This window comes from Marmota monax, unplaced genomic scaffold, assembly GCF_021218885.2.
Source record: "Marmota monax isolate L192 unplaced genomic scaffold, Marmota_monax_Labrador192_F-V1.1 WCK01_AAM20220418_F8-fsc00003, whole genome shotgun sequence".
NCBI lineage: Eukaryota > Metazoa > Chordata > Mammalia > Rodentia > Sciuridae > Marmota > Marmota monax.
This window is the reverse complement of record NW_026694084.1, coordinates 13,063,516-13,088,227: the sequence shown is the minus strand read 5'-3', so window position 1 is coordinate 13,088,227 and position 24,712 is coordinate 13,063,516. Positions and strand designations below refer to the sequence as shown.

At 36.0% G+C, this 24,712-nt stretch overlaps 1 protein-coding gene and 1 long non-coding RNA gene across 4 annotated transcripts in view; one reads left to right on the top strand and one right to left on the bottom strand.

The window, feature by feature from the left end:
* Positions 1-6,732, bottom strand: part of Zfpm2 (zinc finger protein, FOG family member 2) — a 427,487-nt gene extending 420,755 nt beyond the window's left edge. Inside the window, exon 1 of one of the 2 annotated variants that reach the window (XM_046464949.2) lies at positions 6,581-6,732. In XM_046464949.2, the coding sequence (XP_046320905.1) occupies positions 6,581-6,620 (40 nt within the window). In that variant the 5' untranslated portion in view covers positions 6,621-6,732. The remainder of the gene's footprint in view (positions 1-6,580) is intronic. The other variant, XM_058585675.1, reaches the window with a different exon arrangement.
* An 890-nt stretch (positions 6,733-7,622) lies between these two features.
* Positions 7,623-24,712, top strand: part of LOC124106975 (uncharacterized) — a 129,998-nt gene continuing 112,908 nt past the window's right edge. For both annotated transcript variants that reach the window (XR_006856251.2, XR_009228670.1), the window contains exons 1-2: positions 7,623-8,089; positions 10,575-10,648. This is a non-coding gene — a long non-coding RNA (uncharacterized LOC124106975). The remainder of the gene's footprint in view (positions 8,090-10,574; positions 10,649-24,712) is intronic.

Below are 24,712 nucleotides of genomic sequence, written 5' to 3'. Positions count from 1 at the left end.
AACAAATAGAACCAGATCTTAGTGATGATAATGGTGATTAATTAATACTAATATTGATCCCTACAAGCAAGAGACAAGGCTATTAACTTGAAGCCTGAAAAGTCAATTGTTACCTGTGGCAGAGATACTAGGAGCTGATTTGGAAGCATAATAAACAAATGTGCTATCTTTATGCTAATACCTTTAAAGAGATAGTTCTTTCCAGAATGCCAAATATTGCCATATCGTAGTTTATTAATTTAATTGCATTTCAGCTTTTAAACATGTAACCTTATTGAGTGATACGTACTTACCCCTTTATCTATGGTGGAAACACATTCTCTGGCTACTGAAGTAACGGACTTTGCTGCTATTCATTTGGTAGAGAATGAGCTGATATTTTACACAGTGGCAGGTGCTGAATTAGACTGGGTTTCAAAAACATCTGCAGCGTTTTCTGAAATGTCCTACTAGTCCTTAGAAATTGGGAAAGTAACAAGCCATTCAAAGGAATATGCCTTGGAGAAGAACTCTAATGTTAAGATATCTAATCACACTCTTTAGTGAACAAAGATTGCATTTCAAAAAAGAAACTATTCTTGAAAAAATATTTATTGCCACATAATCTAAATTTTTAGATTCTTTACACAGTTTAGACTAACATAAAAAATTTCCTCAAAATAGTATCACTTAATTTAAAACTTGAATACACATTAAGTTACTTTGAAGGACATTTCACTTGGAAAAGGTTTTTCTCAAAATGTAAAAACAAATTACAGAATGACAAATGAATAAAATTAGTTTATTCATTTAATACCATTTGAGCAAAAGTTATATATTTAAATACAAATGTGATTAAAATGTAAATGACAAGTTCATTGTTGATTTGCCTCCATTTTGTTTGGAAGGACAAAATTATCAATATTATAAATTCACAAATCTAGTCCCAATTAACTCATTTTAGTTTACATGTTAGGTTCAATCTTGTCCTCTCAGAACTTTTGGTAGTGCTAATCACTGGTAGTCAAATGGTTAGAGCTACAATTCTTTTTTTTTTTTTTTTTTTTTTAAGGAAAAGCTAATTAGCTCTTCTAGTCCTCAACTAGCAGAAACGACATGGATGAAAAAGCCCCTGGGTAGTTCATGAACAAGAGCAGTTACCTTAACAGTGATACAATGTTAAATTAATGCACACTACTGCATGGATATTGATAGATAATAGCTAGAAGATGGGCAAGTGATATAGTCAACAAATGTCTTAATTTACCCCAAAATAAAACAATATATAAGTCTTTTCATTGAACCCTTAAACATAAAATTTTAAATTAACAGTATGTACAAATCAGGAGCAAGTCATCTAATTTTGCATTGCCTTCCTTCACAAATCAATAGCACCAACTTACATAATATATGGCAAGTCACATCATATTTTCTATGTCTATCTTTAAGAAGCTCAGGAAATAAAATTTTAATTGACAAAGACTTATTGGCACAAATCTTTGATGTCTAAAATGAACACAGATCTCTTTAAAGAGACTAATCTCTTCCAAAATTCAAAGAGATGCTTGCACTTGTAATTGAACAGATACAATTACATTATTCTTAAGGTTTCTATCTCTAATTTATAGAAAATGAACACTATTTGTTCATTTAAAATTAATGTAATATTTTTAAAAATAAACATCATAGTTATTTTGACTCTATAATTTTTCAAATGAACAACTCTGAAAGTTACTAGGAGTAGAAAATATAAGAAATGTTCTATTAATTACAGATCACATCACCAATATTTATTCCTAAACTGTTTTCCAGCAACCAGACATGAAAATTCACATTCACTTATATTTGCATTGTTGACTCTACTGAACTTTAAAAATGCTGACTTCGTGATCAACAATCTTTTACAAATAAACTTTCTTCTATTCTCTTCAAGTTTTGAACACTGGCATTACTATATTAGCCAACCTACTAAATAATTATTCCTACTTTTTTCTGAAAAATTCTATGCATTAATATTTTTTCAAATTTGAAAATAAAGAAACTAATTTTGTTATCTTACAAAAAATGGGTACCATTCTTTGTTTTGATACAACATTATTAGAATAAATATTCTTTTACTCTGTGGCCAATATAAAAATAGGTTTTCCAAGATGTTTCTCAATAAAAAATATAGAAAGTAAAATCTCCAATATGAAAAGTATTATAAACTAAAGAGAAAAGATTATTTTAATATTGGATTCAATGATTCCTAAAATTTAGGGAAAAAAAGAGTAATTTATTTCAAAGCAAAACCCTATTTTAATATTTGACAGGTGAAAAGCAAGATATCCTAACTGTATATGAGAATGATCAGTGTATTTCAAATGTGCGTAGCATTCCCAAAACCCTTTTTAAAATATAATGCCAATAATAATACAGAAGATAATAACCAAAAAAATTATGGATTGACTATTAACAGAAGAAACACTTAAAAGAAACCCTAACAGTGTAACAATAAAAAAGGCAAATTCACCTCTTTGTATGATTTTAAAATTATAAAAATTATACAACCTGTTTCACATGACAAATATTAAATAATCAATTTAATATGTAACATTCTCATTTCTAAACTATAGTTATCTTACAAATAATTATTTTAAACCATTTTCTATTGCTTACTCTCCCCCCCCCAAAAAAAAGCACACAACATTAAAATGCCAATGTGTAACTTTGGGACTCCCACGGCCTGAAACTGATAGATCATTTCAAATAACACAAAGGTAATTTAGTCAACATGAACAAATTCCAAAAAAGCCTCTCTGCAGAACTACTTAACAAGGTTATTCTTAACAGGGAACCTTTTTACTTTCAACTATTGTCTATTAATTCCCAATATCTGCTTCATTTTTCAGAAAAAAAAATTGCCTCCTAATTCAGCCTTTCTTCTTCACTACAAATTATTGGGCAGCTGGTCTAGACTGAACATTTGTGTTCTACACATGTATGAAAAGACCAAGCCTTCTAAAAGTTTTATGAAAACTGTACTTCAGTGGTATAAATGAGTGCCTTTACTTAATTTTTTACAAAATTTGAGTTTTCTTCCCTCCTTTTTAACCTCTCCATTAGTTATCAGAGAGCAGATAATCACACTCCTTCCCCCCACTCCCCCCAAAAAAATCTGATGTCCACCTTTTCCTGAACCCATAAGCAATATATTTAAGAGTGAATGAAGTTGAGAGACAGGGCAGTAAACACATTACTAGAGACAACAGCTTGAAGAAGAATATAACAATAAAACTACACACACAACACGTTTACTAATCATAAAGAGATGCATTGGTAAAAGAAAAAAAAAATCATCATTTCTGTCATAAATTTTGCAGTGCAGCCCCAGAATGGAGAACAATCTGGGCAATTTATTGGCATATTGGCAGGAGGTGATAAGGCTAAAAACAACAACAGCAAGCAGCTGTGCGGGGAGATGGGCTGATAGCATGATATGGCTCCCACACCAAACACCTCCTGTCCTATCAGGGCTTTTTATCAAACCAGGATTACAATAATAGCTTATGAGAAAAAGCTTCTGAAGGGAAGGCAGAAAATATAGTCTTGGAATAGGAAAAAAAATCTGAATTTTGGGACAAAACATGGGGGCAAAATACATAATTTATCACTGTATTATCAGGAAATCCAGGCAGTCTAATCAAGGAGCACTGAGTGACTATTTTTTGCCTTATCATCCAAAGTGGTGGAAACGGAGAAGGAATTATCAGGCTTCTGCAGATTGCTGGGCTGGAATTTTAATGGTAATAATCGGGTTTCTGATGGTATATCTTCTCCGCTTATCTTTCCCATTATCTCCTCTTATCTGGCCAGTCATCATAGCAAATTAATGGTGCTCTTTCAGCGTCGCCTTTTTATCGCTGCCCGGAGAGCACCCAAGGGGAAAGAATAAGCAAAATATTAAAATACTGCATAAATCACAATTTTAGATAGCAGGGAAACTGTATGCAGTAAAAGAAAAAAAAAACTGTGCCCAACAACCTTTTTGTCCTTTAAATTGACTGTCTTCAGAGTTTCTGGTATAAGCTGACTTTTTGCTTGTCATAGTTGCTCTAAATTGGGTGTTTTATCAGCAGTGCCAAAGCTTTATTTTCAAATCCTGGATGTTTCCAAGTTTAAAAATGTAGTTTTATTAGGGATGTGAAATGCTATTGTTTCACAGAGCATCTCTTTCTGCTATTTTCCAAATTATATTTGATTCAGAATATCAAAAGTAACAGTGTTATTTGTAATAGGAAACCGTTCACTTCTTAATGCATTACTAAAATTGGAGGGGAGACCTATCATAGAAATGTCTTTGAGTATCAAGACAAACTTCTTCCTCCGCAAATTTGACTCTTATGCTTGGACAGGCAAAAGGAAACAAATGTCAATAGTTTGCAACTAAAATGACTTTAGAGCTGCTTAAACCACATTTAAATATCTCCTCCCCAAAAGCTATGAGATAGCCCTGCTCTAATGTAACAATTCAAAGACCTCTAATTTTTCATTTTCCTCAACAGAGGAAGGGAGAATAAGGGTTTCCATATTTGCATAGATTATCACTGTGACCCCAACCTGAATCCAATAAAAGTCTAAAATGCATGTATATTAATAATATATATATGAATGTATCATCAGGCAATGATCACTGTAAACAAATATGTAAATATAATTATTTGTTCACTTTCAAATGGGAGAACTTTGATGCATTTTTGTTAATAAATCACAGCATTCAAATAAACCAGTAAAATGTTTTATGACCTATAACACAAGAGTAGCATCAGCAATTAGTTCCAATGCTTTAATCTTCAATTATATGAGGTGGACATAGAAGGAAAGAAAAAAAATTTAATGTAGCTAATTGAAAAGATAACAAAGTATTCCCAAGTAAAATCAGATGCTCCTTTTGCCATACAATCAATTAATATTAATTATTTATTAACAATCTAGATGACAGCCATGAACTAAAAAGCATTTGCATTTAATGTTTATAATCCCATCTTGTAATAGGCACAGTTTTGTGCTAGAAATGTAATATCTAAATAGAAGAATCTGATCAACTTAGTTCTAAAAAGTATAAGGCAATTAATTCAAAGTGTGAACAATCCCTCTGAAAAAGTGAAAGTCTTCAAGAATGGTGTTGCTATTTGATAAAAACTGTTTTCAAGCAAAAGTGAAGTTCACTACTTACTTAAACTCAAGTTGCCTACGAGAACTTAAGTATAAGGAAAAACAAATCCACTAAATAAAAGCTAGAAAATTATGTCTGATCTCTCTCTCTCTCTCTCTCTCTCTCTCTCTCTCTCTCTCACACACACACACACACACACACGACTGTTGAGAACCATTTAAAACCTGGTTCCCATTTCAAGGACAAGCTGATTGATAAGATTTATTTTTAAACTACATCGAATGAAGCTTTCGACGTTTGGATGTGGACATGAGCATGGTTAATAATCAAGGCAGGAGGGGGTACTAATAAAGCTCTATCCCAAAATTACATGACAATTAGTTTTAAACTAGCTGCCAGAAGCTAAACAACACGAAAAAAAAAAAAAAAAACAGACACATCACATGGCTCGCAAAAAAATAAATAAGGTTTTTTCTTCTTTTCGGCCAAAGCGTTGAAGATATGTCGCAGGCCTATCTATATAACATCATTGGAGGATTTTTCTCCAAGCAAGAAAGTTGACCTAGGGGATCTCTGTGAGTTTGTGTGTTTGGAGCAGGTGTCTTCTGCCCCGCAGTGCCCTGTAAGCACGACCGAGGTCCTCTGAGACTGGGGGCACTGGGCCACTGGCTCTCCTGGGCGCCCGCTGCCTTGAACTCAGTTTCCGCGCAGGGAAGTGATCGCGGCCCCTCCCAGCGAGGACTCTGCGCGCCTCCAGGGCCAGACGCAAACTGAACCCTGCTCTGCAGGATGTCACGGCGGCTCCGGCGCGACCCACTCAGAGTTCCCGGGTGCGACCCGCCTGCCACCAGTCCCGCGCTCGCAGGGTGGAGGCGCGCGGCTAGCAGTTACAGGGGCGCGAACTTTTACACCTACTTTTTGTTTCACTTCGGGTTTAACGTGACTCTGGCACCGCCTAGAATCAGGTCCCAGACACTCCGATTTTCCACCTCCCGGGGAAGTTACCTCCCTTGCCCAGAGGTCTCCACCCGCTCCTCATCCTGGTTGGTAAGAGTGGTTCCCAAGAATAGCACCCCTTCTCAACAACAATGACAACAACAATAATAATAAGCGCCTAAATGAGTGGGACTGCCCTGTCAGGCTCCAGGATAAAGCGGCGGTGACTCACAGCTTGCGGGGGTAGGCAGTGGGAAAAAACCTGGGAGCGCCAAGGCTAACCCGAGCAAGAAAAGGCTGTTCCTCGAAGCCTCCTTCTAGCCCGGCGCTTGGGTTGGCCCTCTGTCTGTCTGTGACTGTCTAGTTGTTCCTCCCCTGGCTCAAGCAAAGTTTGACAAATCCGGGGGACAAGAAGCGGATTTCCCCGAGTCCCCCTCCCCCGTTCCCACCGCGTGCGCCCCTCTCCTCAGAAATAATCCCACCAACTCCGGGCCCCGCGCGAAAACTTACGTTTGATCTGCCGGGGTTTGCTTTGCTTTCGTCGGGACATCTCGGCGGCGGCCGCTGCCGCTGGGGCTCCTGCGGTGCCCGCGGTCCGGGCTGCCGCTCCCTCGGCTCCCGCCGCTCGCGCCGCCGCCGCCGCCGCCGCCGCCGCTGGCCAGGCTCAGGCCGCCGCCCGCCGGACTCCAGGTGCTCCGGGCGCGCGGGATCCGGGCGCTGGGCTCCTTCGGGAGCGGCGGATCCACGTTTAGAGATGAACAAGCAAATGAGAAGACGAGAGGGGGGCCAAGAGAGTGTGACAAGGAGGAGGGGAGGGGGAGAGGGGGAGAGTGGTGGGGTGGGGGAGAGAATGGGAATCAAGAAGCGAACGGTCAGGGAGAGAGAAAAGGAGGAAGAGAGGAGGGAAAAATAAGAAAAGAAGGGAGAGAAGGAGGGAGGGAAAGGAGAGCGCTGAGGGGAGAGGGGCCTAGAGGGGGCGGAGGGCACCAGAGAAGGAGCGCGCTCGCTTCCCCTGTGCCCGGCGTGCGGGGCAGATACTCGGGCGCCGCTGCCGCGGGTCCGGGCCGCGCAGCTTTTGCTCTGCCGCGGGAGGTGGCGAGGCGCGGGAGGGAGGGGCGCGCCAGGCCGTGGGGAGGGGAGACTATTCCATCAGCGAAAGAAGGATTGGCTGCATCCAAAGCCAGTCCGGATGCAAACTCGGGCCCTGGCCTTGGTCGGGTGGAGTGCAGGGGATCGCGGCGTGGGTGGGGGTGGGTGAGAGTTGTGGAGGAGGCCTGGAGCACGGGGGGTGGCCACCTTCTGCAGTTGTCACCGCGTCAACGCTGGGCAGCTGCCAGAATACCCATCCCCCCCTCTTCCAGCAACTTCTTCCAACAGCCTCCTCTGACGGACCCCAACTCTCCTCTCTCACGCCTCGCCCATCTAGCAGGGCACAAAGAAATCTCAGTCTTTCTATAAACTTTGCGCTTCCAGTTATGCCCCCTCCCCGGACCCCCGACCCCCGCCCTTCCAGATTCTTGGCAGGAAGGTTAGGCCACTGGCAAAGTCCTCAGCGAGAGCCAGCTGATCACAAATGCCAACTGTGTGTCTTGGGGCCAGTTAAGTCCTCTCGTCTGCCCAAGCTCTCAGGACACCATTTCATTGCTCTCAGGGTTCCCAGGAGACTGCTGCGGACACGGACCATCCCCCACTTGGCCCGCATGGATGGGGTGCTGAGCAGCGTCTTCAAAGTGCTCTTTCTCACCTCGAGTTTCCATTTTAAATAGTAAAATGCTGGAACTAGGAGACAGGCAGATATTTTTCTCTCATATCAAAAAAGGAAGACCGTTAGCTAGGTGATTAGCTGTAAGTGGGAAGCGAACTATCATCTCCAATAGGAATACTCACTTTTTGAGGAAGTATGTGGAAGTTCTGCAGTCCCACCTTGCCCTATGACCTTTAATTCTCTTAGTTCTTCTGCCACAGGGAAGCACCGAGCGACTAATAAAAGATTTGATCTTGCCATAATTTCCCAAGCAGGTAAGACCCAATAACTATTTCATGGTTCTTTAGTTTCTAAAGTTTTCTTTCATTCTTACTCAATTATTGTGTTTGTAGTATGTTGGAAACTGCAAGGCAAAAGAACAAATTTTGAGATGATTTGCATAGTTATTATTTTGGCCAAGTGAAACTGTATGAGATTCGCTTACTTTCTCATAATTTCATATACACTAAGTATTAAATATATTCACCCGGTGGGCGGGAGGGATTTCTATCCAAAGGGCAGTGGAACTGGTTGCTTTATGTAATTAGTATTTACTAATAAACTTCTTTGCAGTTAGCATGTATGTATCCCCCAGAGACTGCTGACATTCCCCACAGGAGGTTGTGAAATTGTCCATTCTGATCTGAAATTGTGTCCCCCTTTAGTTGACTAGCATTAGTGTGAGTCCCACCAAATGATACTCTAAAAGGGTCTGGGGGTCAGCAGAGAGCATGGGCTTATTGAGCATAATGCAGGACACTCAGTGTGTAAGATGCACTGTAATCAGTGTCATTTATTACCCATCAGGACATCTTCTGGAAGGTGTAAAGAGTTGCCTCATGAGTAGTATGGCTGAGAGAATCTTAACACAAAGCCGAAGACCAATTGTGAATTTTATTACATTATCATTAGTACTAGTACCACATTGAGGTTTGTAAGGACATAGTACATGGTCCTGTACAGTAGAAAATGCACTATATAATGAAGTCCCTCCCCTGAAGAACCAACAAATTAAGGTCCTAAGTACCATGAAAAGCAGGGTTATTTGTGCTTGTGTTGTAGAATGAATAAGCAGACAGAGAAGTACAGATTTTTACCTCCTTCATTTTCAATTCATTACAGTTGAATTGGTGTGCATAGAATCTTAGAATCCGTTATATTGTACCTTATGGTTTTCAAAGATCCTTTACAGAACTGGCTGACTTTTTATGTCACCCAAAAGGAATGCCCATTGGAATTAAAATAACATAATAGTTAGTGTTTCTTTTGGCATTTGAAATGGTTAAATATGCAAAGCAAAAGAGAAACAAATAAAGCTCAACTAAATATTCAGTTTAAAAACTGAAAGGAACAAAAGTCAGGGAATTTTAAGGCAAGATTCTAAAATAACCAGAATGCATTAATAGAAACAGTGTATTTCTAAATTATAAACATAGATATTAATTATAGTCAATATGAATGAAATAAACTAATACTGTAAAATCTTGTATTTTTACATCACTTTTAATGAAAGTATTGATGATATGGAAGGTTCAATTTTTTTTCTAGTTTAACTCACTAAGGTTATAAAATAAAAAGACAGCAAAACCTATAAGCAATTATCTCTGTCCAAATGGATATAGCAGCTCCAAACCACAGCTACATGACTATCAAACAATGATTATGAAAACCACAATTGAGAAAAGCATCAGGGAATGATATTGCAAAACCACAGCAACAAATGTGTCTGTGATATTGAAAACCACAATTCAAAACTAATACCCTGTGTATCGCAAATTACTATTTAACTATAAATGTGCAAATCTATAAGTAAGAGCACAAAATAATTTTTCATTTAGTTAACAATGAATTATTCATTTTCTAGACTCACCAATCTAATGTCTACATATTGGTTTGTTTTGAAAAGTTTCTGCTTTCAAAAACAGATCGTTTCAAATCCCATAAAAAAATGTTAGTTAATTTAAAAGCAGGAAACATGCAACTTTTGATCATATTTTTTCAAATGTTTAAAGAATTGATCTGAAATCAGTCTGAAATAAAGGAATATCTACCTCTGTATAGCTTTCTTCATAAAGTTATTTAGAAATGAATAGGTATGTTTATGGGAAAAAAAGCTCAAAGTATTCAATTACAACTTCAATGAGAACATACACATTCTTAGTCATTTTTAGCTAAAGAGCATATGCCTGACAATGAAATGAAATGCCAGTTCTAAAGCTGTTTTAATATGCAAAATCAAGTTTTTGTTTACAAATGAGTAAATTGATATTTTATTTGGGAGCTCAGGGGGTTGCCATATTTTTCTAATTAATAAACAAGGTGCATAGTTAAACATGAATTTCAAATAAACAACAATAATTCTTTAGGATAAGTATTTTCCATGCACTATTTGATACATATTTATCCTAAATAATAATTGTGGCTTATTTGGAATTCAAATTCATCTGGGTATCCTGTATTTTATCTGGCAAACCTACAAGTTTAGCATTTAAGCTTTTTTCACATATTTATGGTTGTTTATAATATTGTTTATAGAAAAGGCAGAGAAACTCTAAAGTGCTTCCTGCAGGCATAAATATATTTAATTCCTGAATGTTGTGTTATTTAGGGAAGGCAAGGTAGAAGGAATAAATTTATGTATAAAAATTCTTACTTTATTTGGCACAGTATAGAAATGCGCTCTCAGTGTAAATGGATTGCATTCATGTATGTCTTACTGTTGGATTTGTTTTTAAAATGTGTTTTTCTTCCCCCTCCAAGGGATCAACAAATTGATAAAGCAAACTCAGAGGCCACATCTTATTAGACAGCAAGCTGCCTTCTTTATTATGGGAGTAAGTAATATCCAAAAGCTTCAGAAAGACTTAATTTTGCCCTTGTATCCTCACCAGAAATTGAATACAATTTATCTGCCTTGATTTAAGATTGTGGCACTGAATTGAACAAAAATACAGTGTGAAAAATGTGTTTAGTATTTGTGTATCTTTATAATTTCAGCAGTTTTAACATGAAAATCATATTCATCTAAATGGCATTCCTATTTTATAACTAGGAAAAAGACTGTTTACTTGCAAAGGAACTGAGGACTTCCAAAAGATTCATTCTATCTAGATCAGGGGGGTTAACTTGAGCTTCATGTAGACCATCTAGCTCTTGAAAGAAGTTTGTAGGTTCAAATAATTTTCTTAGGAGTGAGTATATTGAATTCACCAGATTTTCAAAAATGTGTGAAAAAAATCTGTGACCAATGTAGGTTAAGAAACACTATTTTCTTTATTTGTATATGTTTATGATATACTGAAAACTAAAATGTGAATGATTTAAGTTATTACTCTTTGTACCCATCCTTTAGGTCCAAGTCACTACTCTGAGAGAAGAGAATCATAAGATAAATGCTACTTAAAAAAACAAAACAAAACAATATTTTGTTCCTAGGTTTGTGTAATGCATAACATTCTCACCAAATATAAAATAAATATTAAAGGAATGGCCTCCTACATTTTAGAAATATCTGTTGATTTGGTCTGCCTAGCATCCTGGTAGTAATGCCATAATACCTTTTATAGAACTCCTTCTCATTCACTATATAGTCATGTGGTGCAAGTGTAGCCTTTTCCAACCCCTGACCAATCAAAATATTCCATTTGTCTCTACAGTGATTGGCTCAATGTTCTAAATTGTTTCTATGCAAGTCTACCCTGGGAATTTTTCCTAAAACCAATGAGGAAGACAGGCTGTTTTACCCCTGGGGTTACTGCTTGGAGTATACACATAAGAAATTCCTAATGGCCGTGCTTATGAAAAGAATCTAGTGTAAATACAGATCACTTTTTAATCTTACTTTGTCTTAGAATCTGATTTTGGGAGAATCTAAACCAAAACACTCATCAACAGTCCCACATTGCTTTGTTTTGAATCCACCAATATTATCTGTGTCTCTACATAAATGATGAAGTTTCAGTCAGTTCTGCTCTATTTTACCTTTTTCTTTTTGATCAGGCTAACCCTTCTGTATTTTTGTAGTCACAGTATAGATACTTTTCATAGGAATAAATTACTAACCTCTTAGTCTAAGTGAGATACCACTTTTTAGTTGTTTTCATAACACCTTTTTATCTACCATAATATCACTTATTGCATTGTATTGCACTGGAAATTTAATTATATATAAATCCAGTCTTCATCAGACCCTTTCCAATCTTAACACACTTACCTGGCTGGTAAAATTTGTGAGGGCAAGAAACATATCTATATTTTTAAGATTTCTATTCTCAATGCTGGACACACAGAAGTTCCTAACAAAATTATTGAAAGAAAAAGTAAGTTCAGAATTATTCAGGCTTATCTGGGGACTCCTTACCATTCCCAATCCACATTCAAAGAATCACAGGTTCAGGAGATGACTGCCATGTTTGTGCAACACAAAACCATATTCTCATGGTGAATGCTGGGACCAAAGGGAATATCTAACCCTCGTTTGACCAACTAAAATTCTTAAGAAACTAGAGCTAGTATTAAGAGTTTCAGTCCTTACATGGCTGATCTCTTGAAATAAGAAGTAAAACCTTTGGAATTGTGGCATGGTTATTACCATGTGAACAGTGTAAACAAGATTGTTTGATAGCAGAGAGAAAAAGAAGCAAAATAAATGTTATAAGAGAAGCTGAGATAAGAACAGAAACTGCTATACCAAATTCCTGTCCAAGATGTCACTGAGATATTGATGTTTCCTTAGCCTAAATTTCTTACTACCTTTCTTTTTTTGGTTATTTTTGGCCTAAATTAGTACTAGTTGATTCCTGTTGCATTCAAATCAAAAAACTAAACTAAGGCAAAAAGTAACCATCTCTATGACTTTGGTCTACTTGACTCAATATCTGAATTTAGTAATATCAATCTACCTATCTTTTCCACTCTCCTTTAGAAAGTTTATATGAAAGCATTTTTGATTAACATTTCATTTTATCCTGTACAACTGTAAACAAATATATTATTAAATAATAATTTAATTGGGTAAATCTACAATTTTAACATAGGCAAATCAAGATCTTATCAATTACCAACTTTGGATATTCACTTCAACTTGGTGTAATTCCTAGGGAAAAAGTATTTTCAGAGTCAGAGTTCCTCAAGGACAATATAATCACTTGACATGCATATCCATAACCCTCCTGATTACATATATTTTCCCCCAGATGTTTGGTTTCACTTTCAACTTCACGTTTCCACCTTTGAATAACCATCTAGCAGATTACCTTCCATATAAACTTTATGAATGTTGTTATAATTTACATGAATGATGTTTGTACTTCTGTGGTGAATTTTATTTTCTAATCTGGAACTTTTGCCATAAATTCTTAAATGCAAAATAAGAAATTAAACCAATTTTGAGAATACTCATTATGTATATAGACTTAATCAGATTACTTATCTTTGCTGTGATCTACTGGCTAAAGTATATTAAAATAATGTAGTAGGAGTGAATTTAGAGTGAAGTGAAGATATAGGACTGAAAAGGATAATTATATTATTTTTCAGTTTATTGGTAGTGAAAATTGAAAAACATCATTCACATAATTATTTTAAAATATTAATTTTAATTTTATTAAACAACTACTTGTAGATAGATTTAAAGATCAAATTGATTTTCAAGGCTTGTAATTAGCAGTGTTTTCTACCCTGCTTCCCAATAATTTATGATCTCAGAGGTATAATCATCAATTGTTTTAGCTGATTCTTTTATTGTTCACCCCATATTTCTAAACAACATGCTTCACTATGCTTAAAAATTTTATTAGGTTAGGTCTTATTGATTATGTTGACTATCTGACATGAAAATACAAAGATGCAAGAGCTTTCTACCCTTCCAACACACTTTATCCAAATTTTTAATCAAATCAAAAATTTGTGTATTAAGTGTAGTCTGTTATATTTTCTTTTAAGCTAATTCCGGTTTTCCAAGGTATATAATTATTTTGCTTGTCATTTCCTCAATTTTCTATTCACTTTCACTATTTCACACCCAAATCCTTGGTGAGTGTCATGCATTCAGATATATCAGCACAGTCAAAGACGTCCAGTTTGGAGTTATCTCTCTCCTATGGAGCTGTCATTGGAGCCCTCATTCTTCTGCTCCACTTTAAAGTAATTGCTCTCTGTCACTGAAATTTCCTTTTCAAAATCATCCTGGGAGTTCCATTGATTTTCTCCTGCATTGGATTCCAAGTTTCTTGGACTACTGTGTATTCCTTTTTCATCGCTTTCTACTCTGCCCTACTCCCTGCCCTGCCCTGCTCTGCCCTTCCCTTCTCTCTCTCTCCCCCCACCCCCGTTCTCCCCTCCCTCCTTCCATCTTGTAAATACAAGATGTTTAAGTTACCTTTTATAAACAACTTTTACTGGCATTTCAGAATTTCTAGGAGTGAAGGCAAACTCTTAGAATTGATGATACAAAGATGCTCCAACTATAATTGTTCTATATATCCTTGTTATTTTTTATCTCTAAAATTTAATTATATGTTTTTATTTTATCAAAGTAATGTTCATATGTTATAAAAATCATAAAAGGGGAGTGTCATTGTTTGGATGGGGTTTTACATGTACCTCAAAGGTTCATCTTTTGGAAGCATGGATCTCATTATGGTGGAACCTTTAATAGGTAGAGTCTACTGGGAAGTAATTATGTCATTGGGTCATCATTTGGAAGGGATTAATGTAGTCCTTAAAAGACCCTAGTTAGTTCTCATGAGAGTGGATTGTTATAGAAAGAGCAAGCCTGGGCCTGTATCAATCTGTCATTAGGTCTTTCCATGTGATAGTTTGTTCTACATGTGCTCCTGCCTTTGTGATACCATATGTCATGAGGACTTCACCAAATTCAAGCAGCAGCCAGCACCATGCTCTTGAACTTCCAGAATTAGGAGTTAAATAAATCTCTTTATATTTTAAAACACTTAGCCCTGTGTATTTTGTAATAGCAACTGAAAATGAGCTAATACAGGGAGGATATAATTAAGAGTTTCTTCTCAGAACTCACCACTTGGGGGCAACCACATTTAACCACTTCCATAATACTATACTACTTGAAATTCTATAGTCACAATAAATTTAGAAAGCATCTCTGCCCACTATAAAGAATGAAGTGATTTGTATCTTTAAAGTTTTCCTATTCTTCTTATCTCTTTCTGCATCTGACCTAAGTTTTTCATATATAGGGTAAAAGTTGATAACACATTTTTTTTTCTGCAGCTATATTTCCTTTCCTCTTAGGTCTCCACATTAATTCTTCAAGTCGAAAATGAATACACCATAACTATTTTATTATGATTATTAAGTACTCTCATTGAAGAACAAAATACTTGTCTAAGAGTCTATTTCCTCCTACTTGAGTCTCATAATGTGAGCCGTACTCCATTTGTGAAAGAATTTTTCAAATATAAGCGAAGTGGTTTTTCCTTGATTTCCATCAGTTGGTTAAAATCATATTCAGATTAGTTTGCTTTGTAATCAAATCATCACTTTTTCAAGCAGGTCTTTCCTGTTTTTTTTTTTTTAACAGATAAATTTTACTTCATGTAAATCAGTACTTTTTAATTCTGTATACATTTGGAGTACAGTTTGATGACGACATTCCAATTTGTCTTTCTTCTTCTTGTGATGAACCACGTGCTTTCTTTACCATCACTAATATTAACTAATTCCTTACTCATTCTGGCCTTGGCATGAGTCCATTTCAGTCTCATTCTTGAGAAAATTCTTTATGTGGCTCTTCACCTACCTTTTCAACTATTTGTTTTTGTTGCCAGCTGCTCATCCATTATCCTAGAAACTTTATTCCAATGGGATGATTCCTAAATTACTTCCAGAATGTTTTTATATTCTACACTTTTCTCATTTTTTCACTTTCATTTTTCTGAAGTGTCTTTATACCCAAGGTCCTCAGAAATGAAACATGAAATAAAACTCTATATATGAGAAAATGTTTTCATTTTGTTCCTATCCTCTGTTGATAGTTTAGCTGGGAATATAATTCTGCAATTAAAAATACATTTCCCCCCTGAGAAACTTGAAAAAAGTATCACTCTATTTTCTTCTGGCATTTAGTATTGATGATCAGAAATCTGGTCCTAATCAGAAAATGTTGATATTGATTTCTTATTTTTCTCATGAAATTGCTAATCTGGAATTTTACAATTATGTCCTACTGAACATTGTTCATTTTAACCCAGCAGTATCGTCTCCCCCATTCTGCAATAGAAGCTAGCTTCATTCAGACAATTGTCTCTCCCTCACATAGCACTTGTAATTAAAAAAAATTGCTTTAGCTGTACTATAGGAATGATTTTTAGTTATTTTCAACTCCTATAATATAATATCAGCCCCTACTTTTCAGGGATTAGCTTAGAAATTGACAAGGGAGCCAATTCTGGATCAGAGGAGAACTATCAGAGTTATTGGAGAGACCTTCTTGTCCTAAGAGAATTCTGGGGATCTTTTCTTTCTCATTTCAGAAATAGAAAAGTAGAAATATTGCTTTACTTGCTTTGTCTTCCACTTTTCCCAATATGGAAAGCTACTCCTAAAACAAAGCCAACCCACAGAGCAGTACATAATAAAGAGAATTGCATTCAAATAAAACTGAAGCTTCAGCATACAAGGCTTGGCATCTGCTACGCTTTTGGACTTCTTGTTCAATAAGATTTCATATTGTTTGAACAGTTTCTTTTGGGGGTTGTGTTACTCAAAGTTGAAAGTATCTGAACTGTTACAAAGCTGTAGAAAGATGAGTCTTTTTTCTTTCATTCTTGAGTCACATGAGCTGTGGAGGAGGGGTGTTTTGTTGTGAATGCACACGAGAATGTGGATAGGGAGTAGGATTACTACTCTGGTAAAATTCAGTAGATAAATATTCAGTTTAACCAGAAGCATTGCATTGACCTTCTTTGTGCCTGCCAGTTCCACATCTTACACCTCTTTCCAGGGTCACATACACAATATAGTATCATCCTTGTGTCTACAGATGGATTTCCCGGGTTCAAATCTTGGCTCTTCAGTTTCTTAGCTGTGTAAATATTTTTTTCAGGTTATTAAATTTTTGTGTGCTTCAGTTTGCTTATATTCAAAATGGAAATGTAATGGTGTCTACTGCAGACAGTTATTTTAAATGAATTTATATACATAAAAACTTGGCATGTAGAAAGTGTTGTTTAAATATTAACTCTTAACAGTACCCCAAGTCTTTACTCCACTGGTGTTGTAGGAACAGAACCCTAATCTTATTCAAGATATTCAGTTCACATTAGTACTAAATTCATGAGACTACCTTCTTGTTAGGTTTGGCCATGTGATGTGGTTCAGGCTAATAAGATGCAACACAGAAAACTACCAGATGAAGCTTTACAAAAACCTATAATGTCCTTGCTCAAAAAACAAGAAACACATTTTCTTCTTCACCTTTCACATGTTCATATCTCTAAAGTACCGTGATACTTGAATATAATAAAGCCATTTTGCAAACATCAGAACAAAATCAACAATGGATGGTTGGAAGGCCAACTTTGATAGATTTTACTTAGCAGTCTACAGCCCTGAATCTACTCTGCAATTCCCAATGAGTGAGGGAGGAGGAAATACCTGTTTGTTAAGCCATGGTATTTGGATTTCTGATACATTCAGCCAAATGCAATCTTAACTGCTACCCAAGGGAAATTCTAGACAGAGTGGTACTTTCTTTTTGCCTTTGAAAATCCTGCTTTGGAGGTCTATATTTTTACTCTGCTTTATATACTTCAATATATTTCTGTTCTTCTTCCATGTTTTATAAATTGCTTAATAACTTATAAAAATAATTTGAATGGTGTCCTACCATCCTCCTTTCTGTTAAGATTTATGCCTTTTCCACCATTGTATTTGTTTCTCTGGAGGAAGGAGAAATAACAATAAAACTTATTTTGGGGACTACAGACTTCAATAATTTTAGGATACATGTAGTAATGTCAAAAAAAAAAGAGGAGGAGGAGGCACAGGAAGGGGAAGGGGAGGGAAAGGGGAAAGAAAAGGAGAAGAATCCAGCTTTCAGATATAGAGATGAGTGAGTATTATGGAGACATGAAGACTATATCTTTGTTAAAGGCATTTAAGTGCAATTAAAGTAAAGTATTGTGTTTTCCAAAGAAGATAGACCTGTAGGCCCAATCAGGCAACAGGGTGCAAGTTTGTGAACCCTGATTCTGCTTTTAAAATCTATATATCTATATAGATATATAGATATATATATAGATATATAGATATATATAGATATAGATATAGATAGATAGATAGATATAGCCGTGTTCGGTGGTACATGCCTGAATCCTAGCAGCTCAGGAAGCTGAGGCAGGAGGAACATAAGTTCAAAGCCAGCATCAACGAAAGTGAGGAGCAAAGCAACTCAGTGAGACCCTGTTTCTAAATAAAATACAAAATAAGGGTGGAGATTTGGCTCAGTGGTCGAGTGCCCCTGAGTTGGTACCCCTCCCCAAAAGAATAAATAAATAGATTGATTGATTGATAGATGATAGATAGATGGATAGATGTGAAAATACACCATGTGCATTCACAACAAATCACTATCAGTAACAACAAGCAACACAAAATCAAGAACTTTTAAACGTAAAAGTATTTTTCAACTAAAATATTTCCACTTGTTTTCTTATAGCTTTTACCTATTTTTCCTCCTTTTATTTTTTGGCTTATACCACAGATAATACATTAACTCTTAATATTACACTCATAGATAAAAACAAATGAAAACCCGCTCTTCTTGGGTTGCTATGGCTTTGGAAGAAAGACAACAGTATTTTAAAATGTAAGAGAGCAAATATTTGTATTTTCCACCCTCATCCCTCTTCAGTTTTATTCCTCCTAATATATATGGTTTAATATATATGTTGACTAGTTGCACTATCGTAGTGCATTTGAGGACTATAAAACATGTTGAAACTGCCCCTGACAAATAAATTGTTACTAGTGATACCCATTTCTCATAGGTTCTCTGTCTTCCTTTAAGATCCCACCTGAATGGAACCCACCAAAGCCCAGGCCTGCAGTGCTCTCTCTCAGTGGAAGTGGAGACTAACTGTGGTTGTTTTGTTGATTAGCAGGGCTTGGACCTACACACATCTGTACAGAGAACATTTTTCCTAGAGATGGAATTAAGGTTCAGAATAGAAAAGTGTACTTCTTAAGCTCCCACAGGAGCTGGAGAAGCTGGAATTCTAGCAACATGCTGCCTGATTAGAAACTTGGTGGAGTTTTCCCTATGTCATTCAAGCTCTTATAATAATGGACAGTTAAAAAAATTCTCAAACAAATGAACAATGGACTGGATGGATAATTGGAAAACCACCAGTCTAGCTTGCACTCTCCCACTTGGGGGATATTATTGATCACTTAGCTTCTTTGTTCACATTAGTACTCATTATTTTTTTTAAGTTCTAAATTTGATATGTCTGTAATTCTAAATGTTAGTTTTAAGAACTGTATCTTGGACTGTTATTTTCTAAAGATCAGGAACTTTGTGTAAATGTTTGATTTGTGTGGTGCTTACTCACCTAGGAAGACCTTTGAAATGTTCTTGATAATGTTGACAGTTTGTCAAATGTTGAAATGTATTTTCCTTATTATTTTTGCTTTTCAAATACTTTGGAGAATGCTGTATGAGGAAAGTCCCAAGTAGTTCATGTCTTTGGAACAAGTTTCATTGAGAATTCCCAATCCAGATGTCTGGGTGCAGAGAACTTGACCTTTTATCATGTTTTTGGCAGTTGTAGGAAATGCAGCCATATTTAATCCAGTGTGGAGCATTGCCTCAGAATTTCCATAATATAGATAGATGCATATTTGAATATTTGGCAGAAGAAAATTTCAAAGTATTGAAGATTAAAAGGAAATTTAGTTCATAACTAGATGTTTCTAAGACTGTAAAATCTCTTTTTAACTATCCCCCTGGTAACATAACACTTGAATGACTGAAGAGCTAAATAGAAATGACCAATAATAGGTTTTGTTTCAGCCATTTTATACAACCAGTTTTTATTTACTTAACTTTTAAGCCCCTTTTCCTGTAAAAATAAATCTACTCTGTCACATTGGCCCACAACATCCTGTTCCTCTGTTTTCCCAGACTGGCAGGAAACTGTCTACTGTTAATGAGTAAAACAGGAAGACACTTCCCACTGATCACTTTCTTTATCAAAAACTAACTCATTAATATGTATTACTTAAATGACACAATCAGAGAAAATTGAAGAGTTTCCTATTTTTATTCAATGACAAGGGAGAAATCCCCTTTCCAGTGAAATATAACAAAACCCAGACTTTCATTTATAAGGTGCCATTCTCATCTTCTCTCATCATCAGTAAATAAACCTTTAGTGCATATCTACTATATGCCATCCACTCTTTTCAGGATCACCTTAGTTCCTTGGATTACTAGCCCCCCCCCCCCCGAAAAAAATAGACCTGGTTACAATCTAATTGTATCTAACTACCTTGACTAAAATGCTATAAAATAGAATTAACTTAAAGCGATAAATTTGTGAGAACCAATCACTTATACTATGTTAATTATTGCAATTTTAATTTTATGTTTTATAACTTGTTGAAATGGAAACAGTGGAAGGAGCTAAAATAAGGAAAGAAAAATTAATTTGTGGTTTTAATTATAAAGGAGAAGGAAATGTTGATCAAGCTTCAAAGTAGGCACACTATAATTCATTCACTGACTACATTCATTCATTTATTCAACCAAATATACTTTCTGAGTATTTTTAATACGATATCCCATCTTTAAAAGGCTGACAATACAAAGACAAGTTGCAGCCATAAACAAGATGACAGTATTCAATAACTGTGCTGCAGGAAAAGAAGATGATCAAAAGATGAGAAGTACAGAAGTACAGAAAGCTGAGCTAAAGGAAGCTGTGTTAAACTTTGACTATGCAGATATTTGGCCTCAGGCCAACACTGCTTTTCTTTATAATGACACTTTAATCAGAGTAAACAAAATCAAGTGTGTAGTTTAAAGCAAAAACAAACAAACCTGTATCTTTCAACTTTTTTCCACAACTATTATTTCTGCATGGGGGTGCTTCAATAGTTTCCATAAAACTTTCTGATTACAAGATATTTATTTGGCAATATCAGTGACCTAAACCATGCATTCATTTATCTATAGCAGAGCCACAGGTTTATAGCTCACCACATGGTAAATAATAAAGAAGGTTCACCACACTCTAGTAAATAATAGAACAAAATATCCATAAACACTGAAAATGATGAAGACATTGTTTTAATTAAATAAATACCTCAATGATTTTTCTGATTCTTACTTTTTCAAATATTTATTTAGCTTGCTAAGGCTTCTTTTTTTAACAATATGAAATGATTTTCCAGTAGAAGACTTTAGGTGAAACAAAAGATTTTACATGGGCAAAGCACAGAGAGAAGACAAGCTTTTGGAAAAATAATTATTGGTGCATTATAATTACACATATTAGTTGGATTTATTATGACATATTAGTAATACAGCCATTTTAAAGGTACACTTTGCTCACATTTTTTTCTGTCACAGCCAGTCATTTGTTATGATGCACAAATGACTGTATAATGCATAAATATAATATAGATGGTCTCTTTGAACTCAGGGAAACAGGAAGCAACAGAAAGATTCTTTGAGCATAGAGCAAGATAATTATTCACTATAATTTAATTTAAGCATGTTTTTTCCTAATAAATAGTAAGGAATGCACATTTAATCTCTAATATAAGCCTTGCGATTCTGTTCAAGAAAATATTGACAACAACTATTATCCAAGAAGTAAATAAGTAATTTGGGTAAGAAACATTTTAATGAGCATATTCTTTGTTAAGCTGTTATGTGTTATGGGTTTAATTGCATTTTCACCGAATTAACCCCCAGTACTTCCAAACATCACCTTGTTTGGAGAAGAGCTCTTTATAAAGGTAATCAAGTTATGATGAGACCATTAGGATATCACTAATCCAAAATGACGGGTACCATTTATACCATTTATGTGTGTGTGTGTGTGTGTGTGTGTGTGTGTGTGTTTGTGATTAAGCCAATAGCACAAACTCTAGGCAAATGTCTAGCTAAGTTTCCCAGGCTGGCCTCAAACTTGTCATCTTCCTGCCTTAGTCTTCTGAGATGGAATTTTAGCTCTGTCCCATGGTTTCTACCTAGCGTTGTTTTGAGGATGAGAAATGTGGAGACAGACATAGGAAGAGGGAGAAGACCATGTAAAGTTGAAGGCAGAGTTAGGATAATGCTTTACAAGTCAAAAAATACTGAAGATTTCCAGCAAAACACTGGGAGCTAACAGAAAAGCATGGGATAGATCCTTCCGAACAACCCTCAGAATGAACCAAGCAAGCCTGCCAGTGCCACATCTTGCAAAATTTCTATCCTTCAGAACTGTGAGACAATAAACCGCTATAACTTAAGGCACCCAGTTTGCAGTAACATGTTACCAAACCCTAAAAAACCAACATGCTGTGGATCTCTTTTTTAATATAGTTTTCAAAATACTGTTTTGTTTCTTGCCCAACAAATACCCTCTGTCGGTCATTTGGGTATGTAACTCTCTGTAACTCCAGTAGTGATAGGAGTAGTATAGTATTAGTAATAATAACAACTAGGTTTATTGTTGTTGTTTTAATGCACTCACCATATCCCATTCTCTGGCTTTTATCAGTGTGACCCCATGGGATGAATGGGGAATGAAGGAACGATTTCTCATGTGGAAAGAGTAATTTTATTATTTTATTAAGTATTAATAATTAATGTTAAGTATATTTTATTAAAGTCACTAAAGGTTTTGGAATAGTTTAAAGGAATTAATGTTACTTACACTAACACAGAAATTGTTTAGCATGAAGTGGGTTGTTATTCCAACAAAATCCAAAAATATAAATACAGTTTTGGGGTAGATGGCATGTGATAAAGAAACTGCTGGTTAAGCTGGATATACAGCAACATATTGTCTAGAAACCATATCCCACTCCAAGAAAGAAGTCTGCTTGTCTACTCTTTATTTCTATTTAAATGTTGAAATGTTTCCCAGCCCTACTAGTCCCTGTTGTCTATTATTAACTGCAATTCACAAATCATTATAAAGAAGAAATAAGTTCAGGGAAGAATTAGCTTACAAGCAAATTAAAAGAGAACTGAGAACACCAGTCCTTTCACTGTTGGAAAACTTAATTGTTTGTAGAGCTTGAACTCTAAGGATGCAGTAGCAAGGTATAATTAAAAAGTTTCCAATTGAATGAAGTGACACAGAACAGAGATCAGAATAAGGATGAGGCTTGATCCCAACTGTTCAGGCAACCCAGTGGTAGCCACCATTAAGTTGTGCAGGGAGAACCATGGGCCAAGAAAGTAACCATGTACAAGAAATTTAAGTATTCTTTTTAGGAAATAACTCTGGTGCAGTTATCAGCTACATGGAACTGGTTGAAGTAAATAGATAAGAAATTTACCAAGTTTTCAAGAGAATTCTATTGTCAAAGGAACAACAAATCCCCCTTTGATAAAAATCTTTCTTTTAAATCCAAATGCTAAAATCAGTTCTTGAATTTGCACATGTAGAAAGCAGCTTTTGAAAGACCCCTCCAAGGAAGGCACACTCTCCATTTCACATGTTACTAAGAAAAATGCCAAGGAAGAGGCTCCAAGAAGGAACAGAAAGGGCCAAGGGAAGAAGTGACAAGGTAACTCCTCCCAGAGAATAAAACCAAGGTCTCATCTAGAAAACTTCCTCTCCACTCCACATCCACTTTATACAGAGGACTTTCACAGCATCTGTGTGGTGGTATTTCAAAATCACTGAAGAGCATCGACTACTGTATTTGCCTTATTTTTCCCTTCCCAACTCAAAATATTCCTAGTAGACACCCTGCATTTTATGGTAAGGTGGTGAGTAGACAACTTGTCATTTGGGCTCATAAGTCACCTGACCATGAAATGCTTTGATAGAGAAGACTGAGATTCTGGATCCTAGGATTCGTGCAGTGAATGAAGGATCCTTGTGTTCCTGACTTCAGGGAGGACATTAGTTTATTTGATATGTGAGAAGAAGAATGAGGCACCTATTTTGTTGACCAGATTATGGACCGTGACTAAGACTATGCCATGTCAACAAACTATTTCATCTTCTTGGGCATATAAGATACTTGTCTATCTTATTTTCGTATGGGGCTGGGTTGTGCACCAAGTGTCTGAATTTTGGTCGACGGAACGTGAACAGAAATAATGAGAAACACTTTCTGATCAAATCTCCTTAGAGCAAAACCACACAATCTTCTATCCTTTTATTTTCTTTCAATGTTGATCTTGAACATCTTTCAAATGTCTTAAAAGATAAAAACCATCCTGGGTCCCTGAGTCACCAGTAGGAGAAGAAGTAGCCAAGTCTATCCGTGAGGACCAATTTCTATTCTGCACCATATATCCAGAACAATTTGCAATTGTGGTGAATGTCTGTAACAAGTTAATACAAAAAATGGCTAGACATCACACCCTGAAACACCATCTCTCAAATTACCCATGGTAGTCCCCTGCTTCCAGGTGTAGTTTTTTACTTACCAGAGCTAAACTTTTCTCAAAGGATCAGACAAAAACAAAAACAAAAACAAAACTCTGATTTCTTATCCCTTTCTCTGCTTCGAGACACTACTGAACTTTAAGAGATTTATTATATAGCTAGAAGAGTTTTATATTGCACACTTAGATCTGTTTGATGCGTATCCACACATCCATTTTCCCAGGGTCCATAAGTTGTCTACATTTCCTTAATTGGGACCACTCTCATCTGTTGTGTTTCCTTCTTTCAGGATTC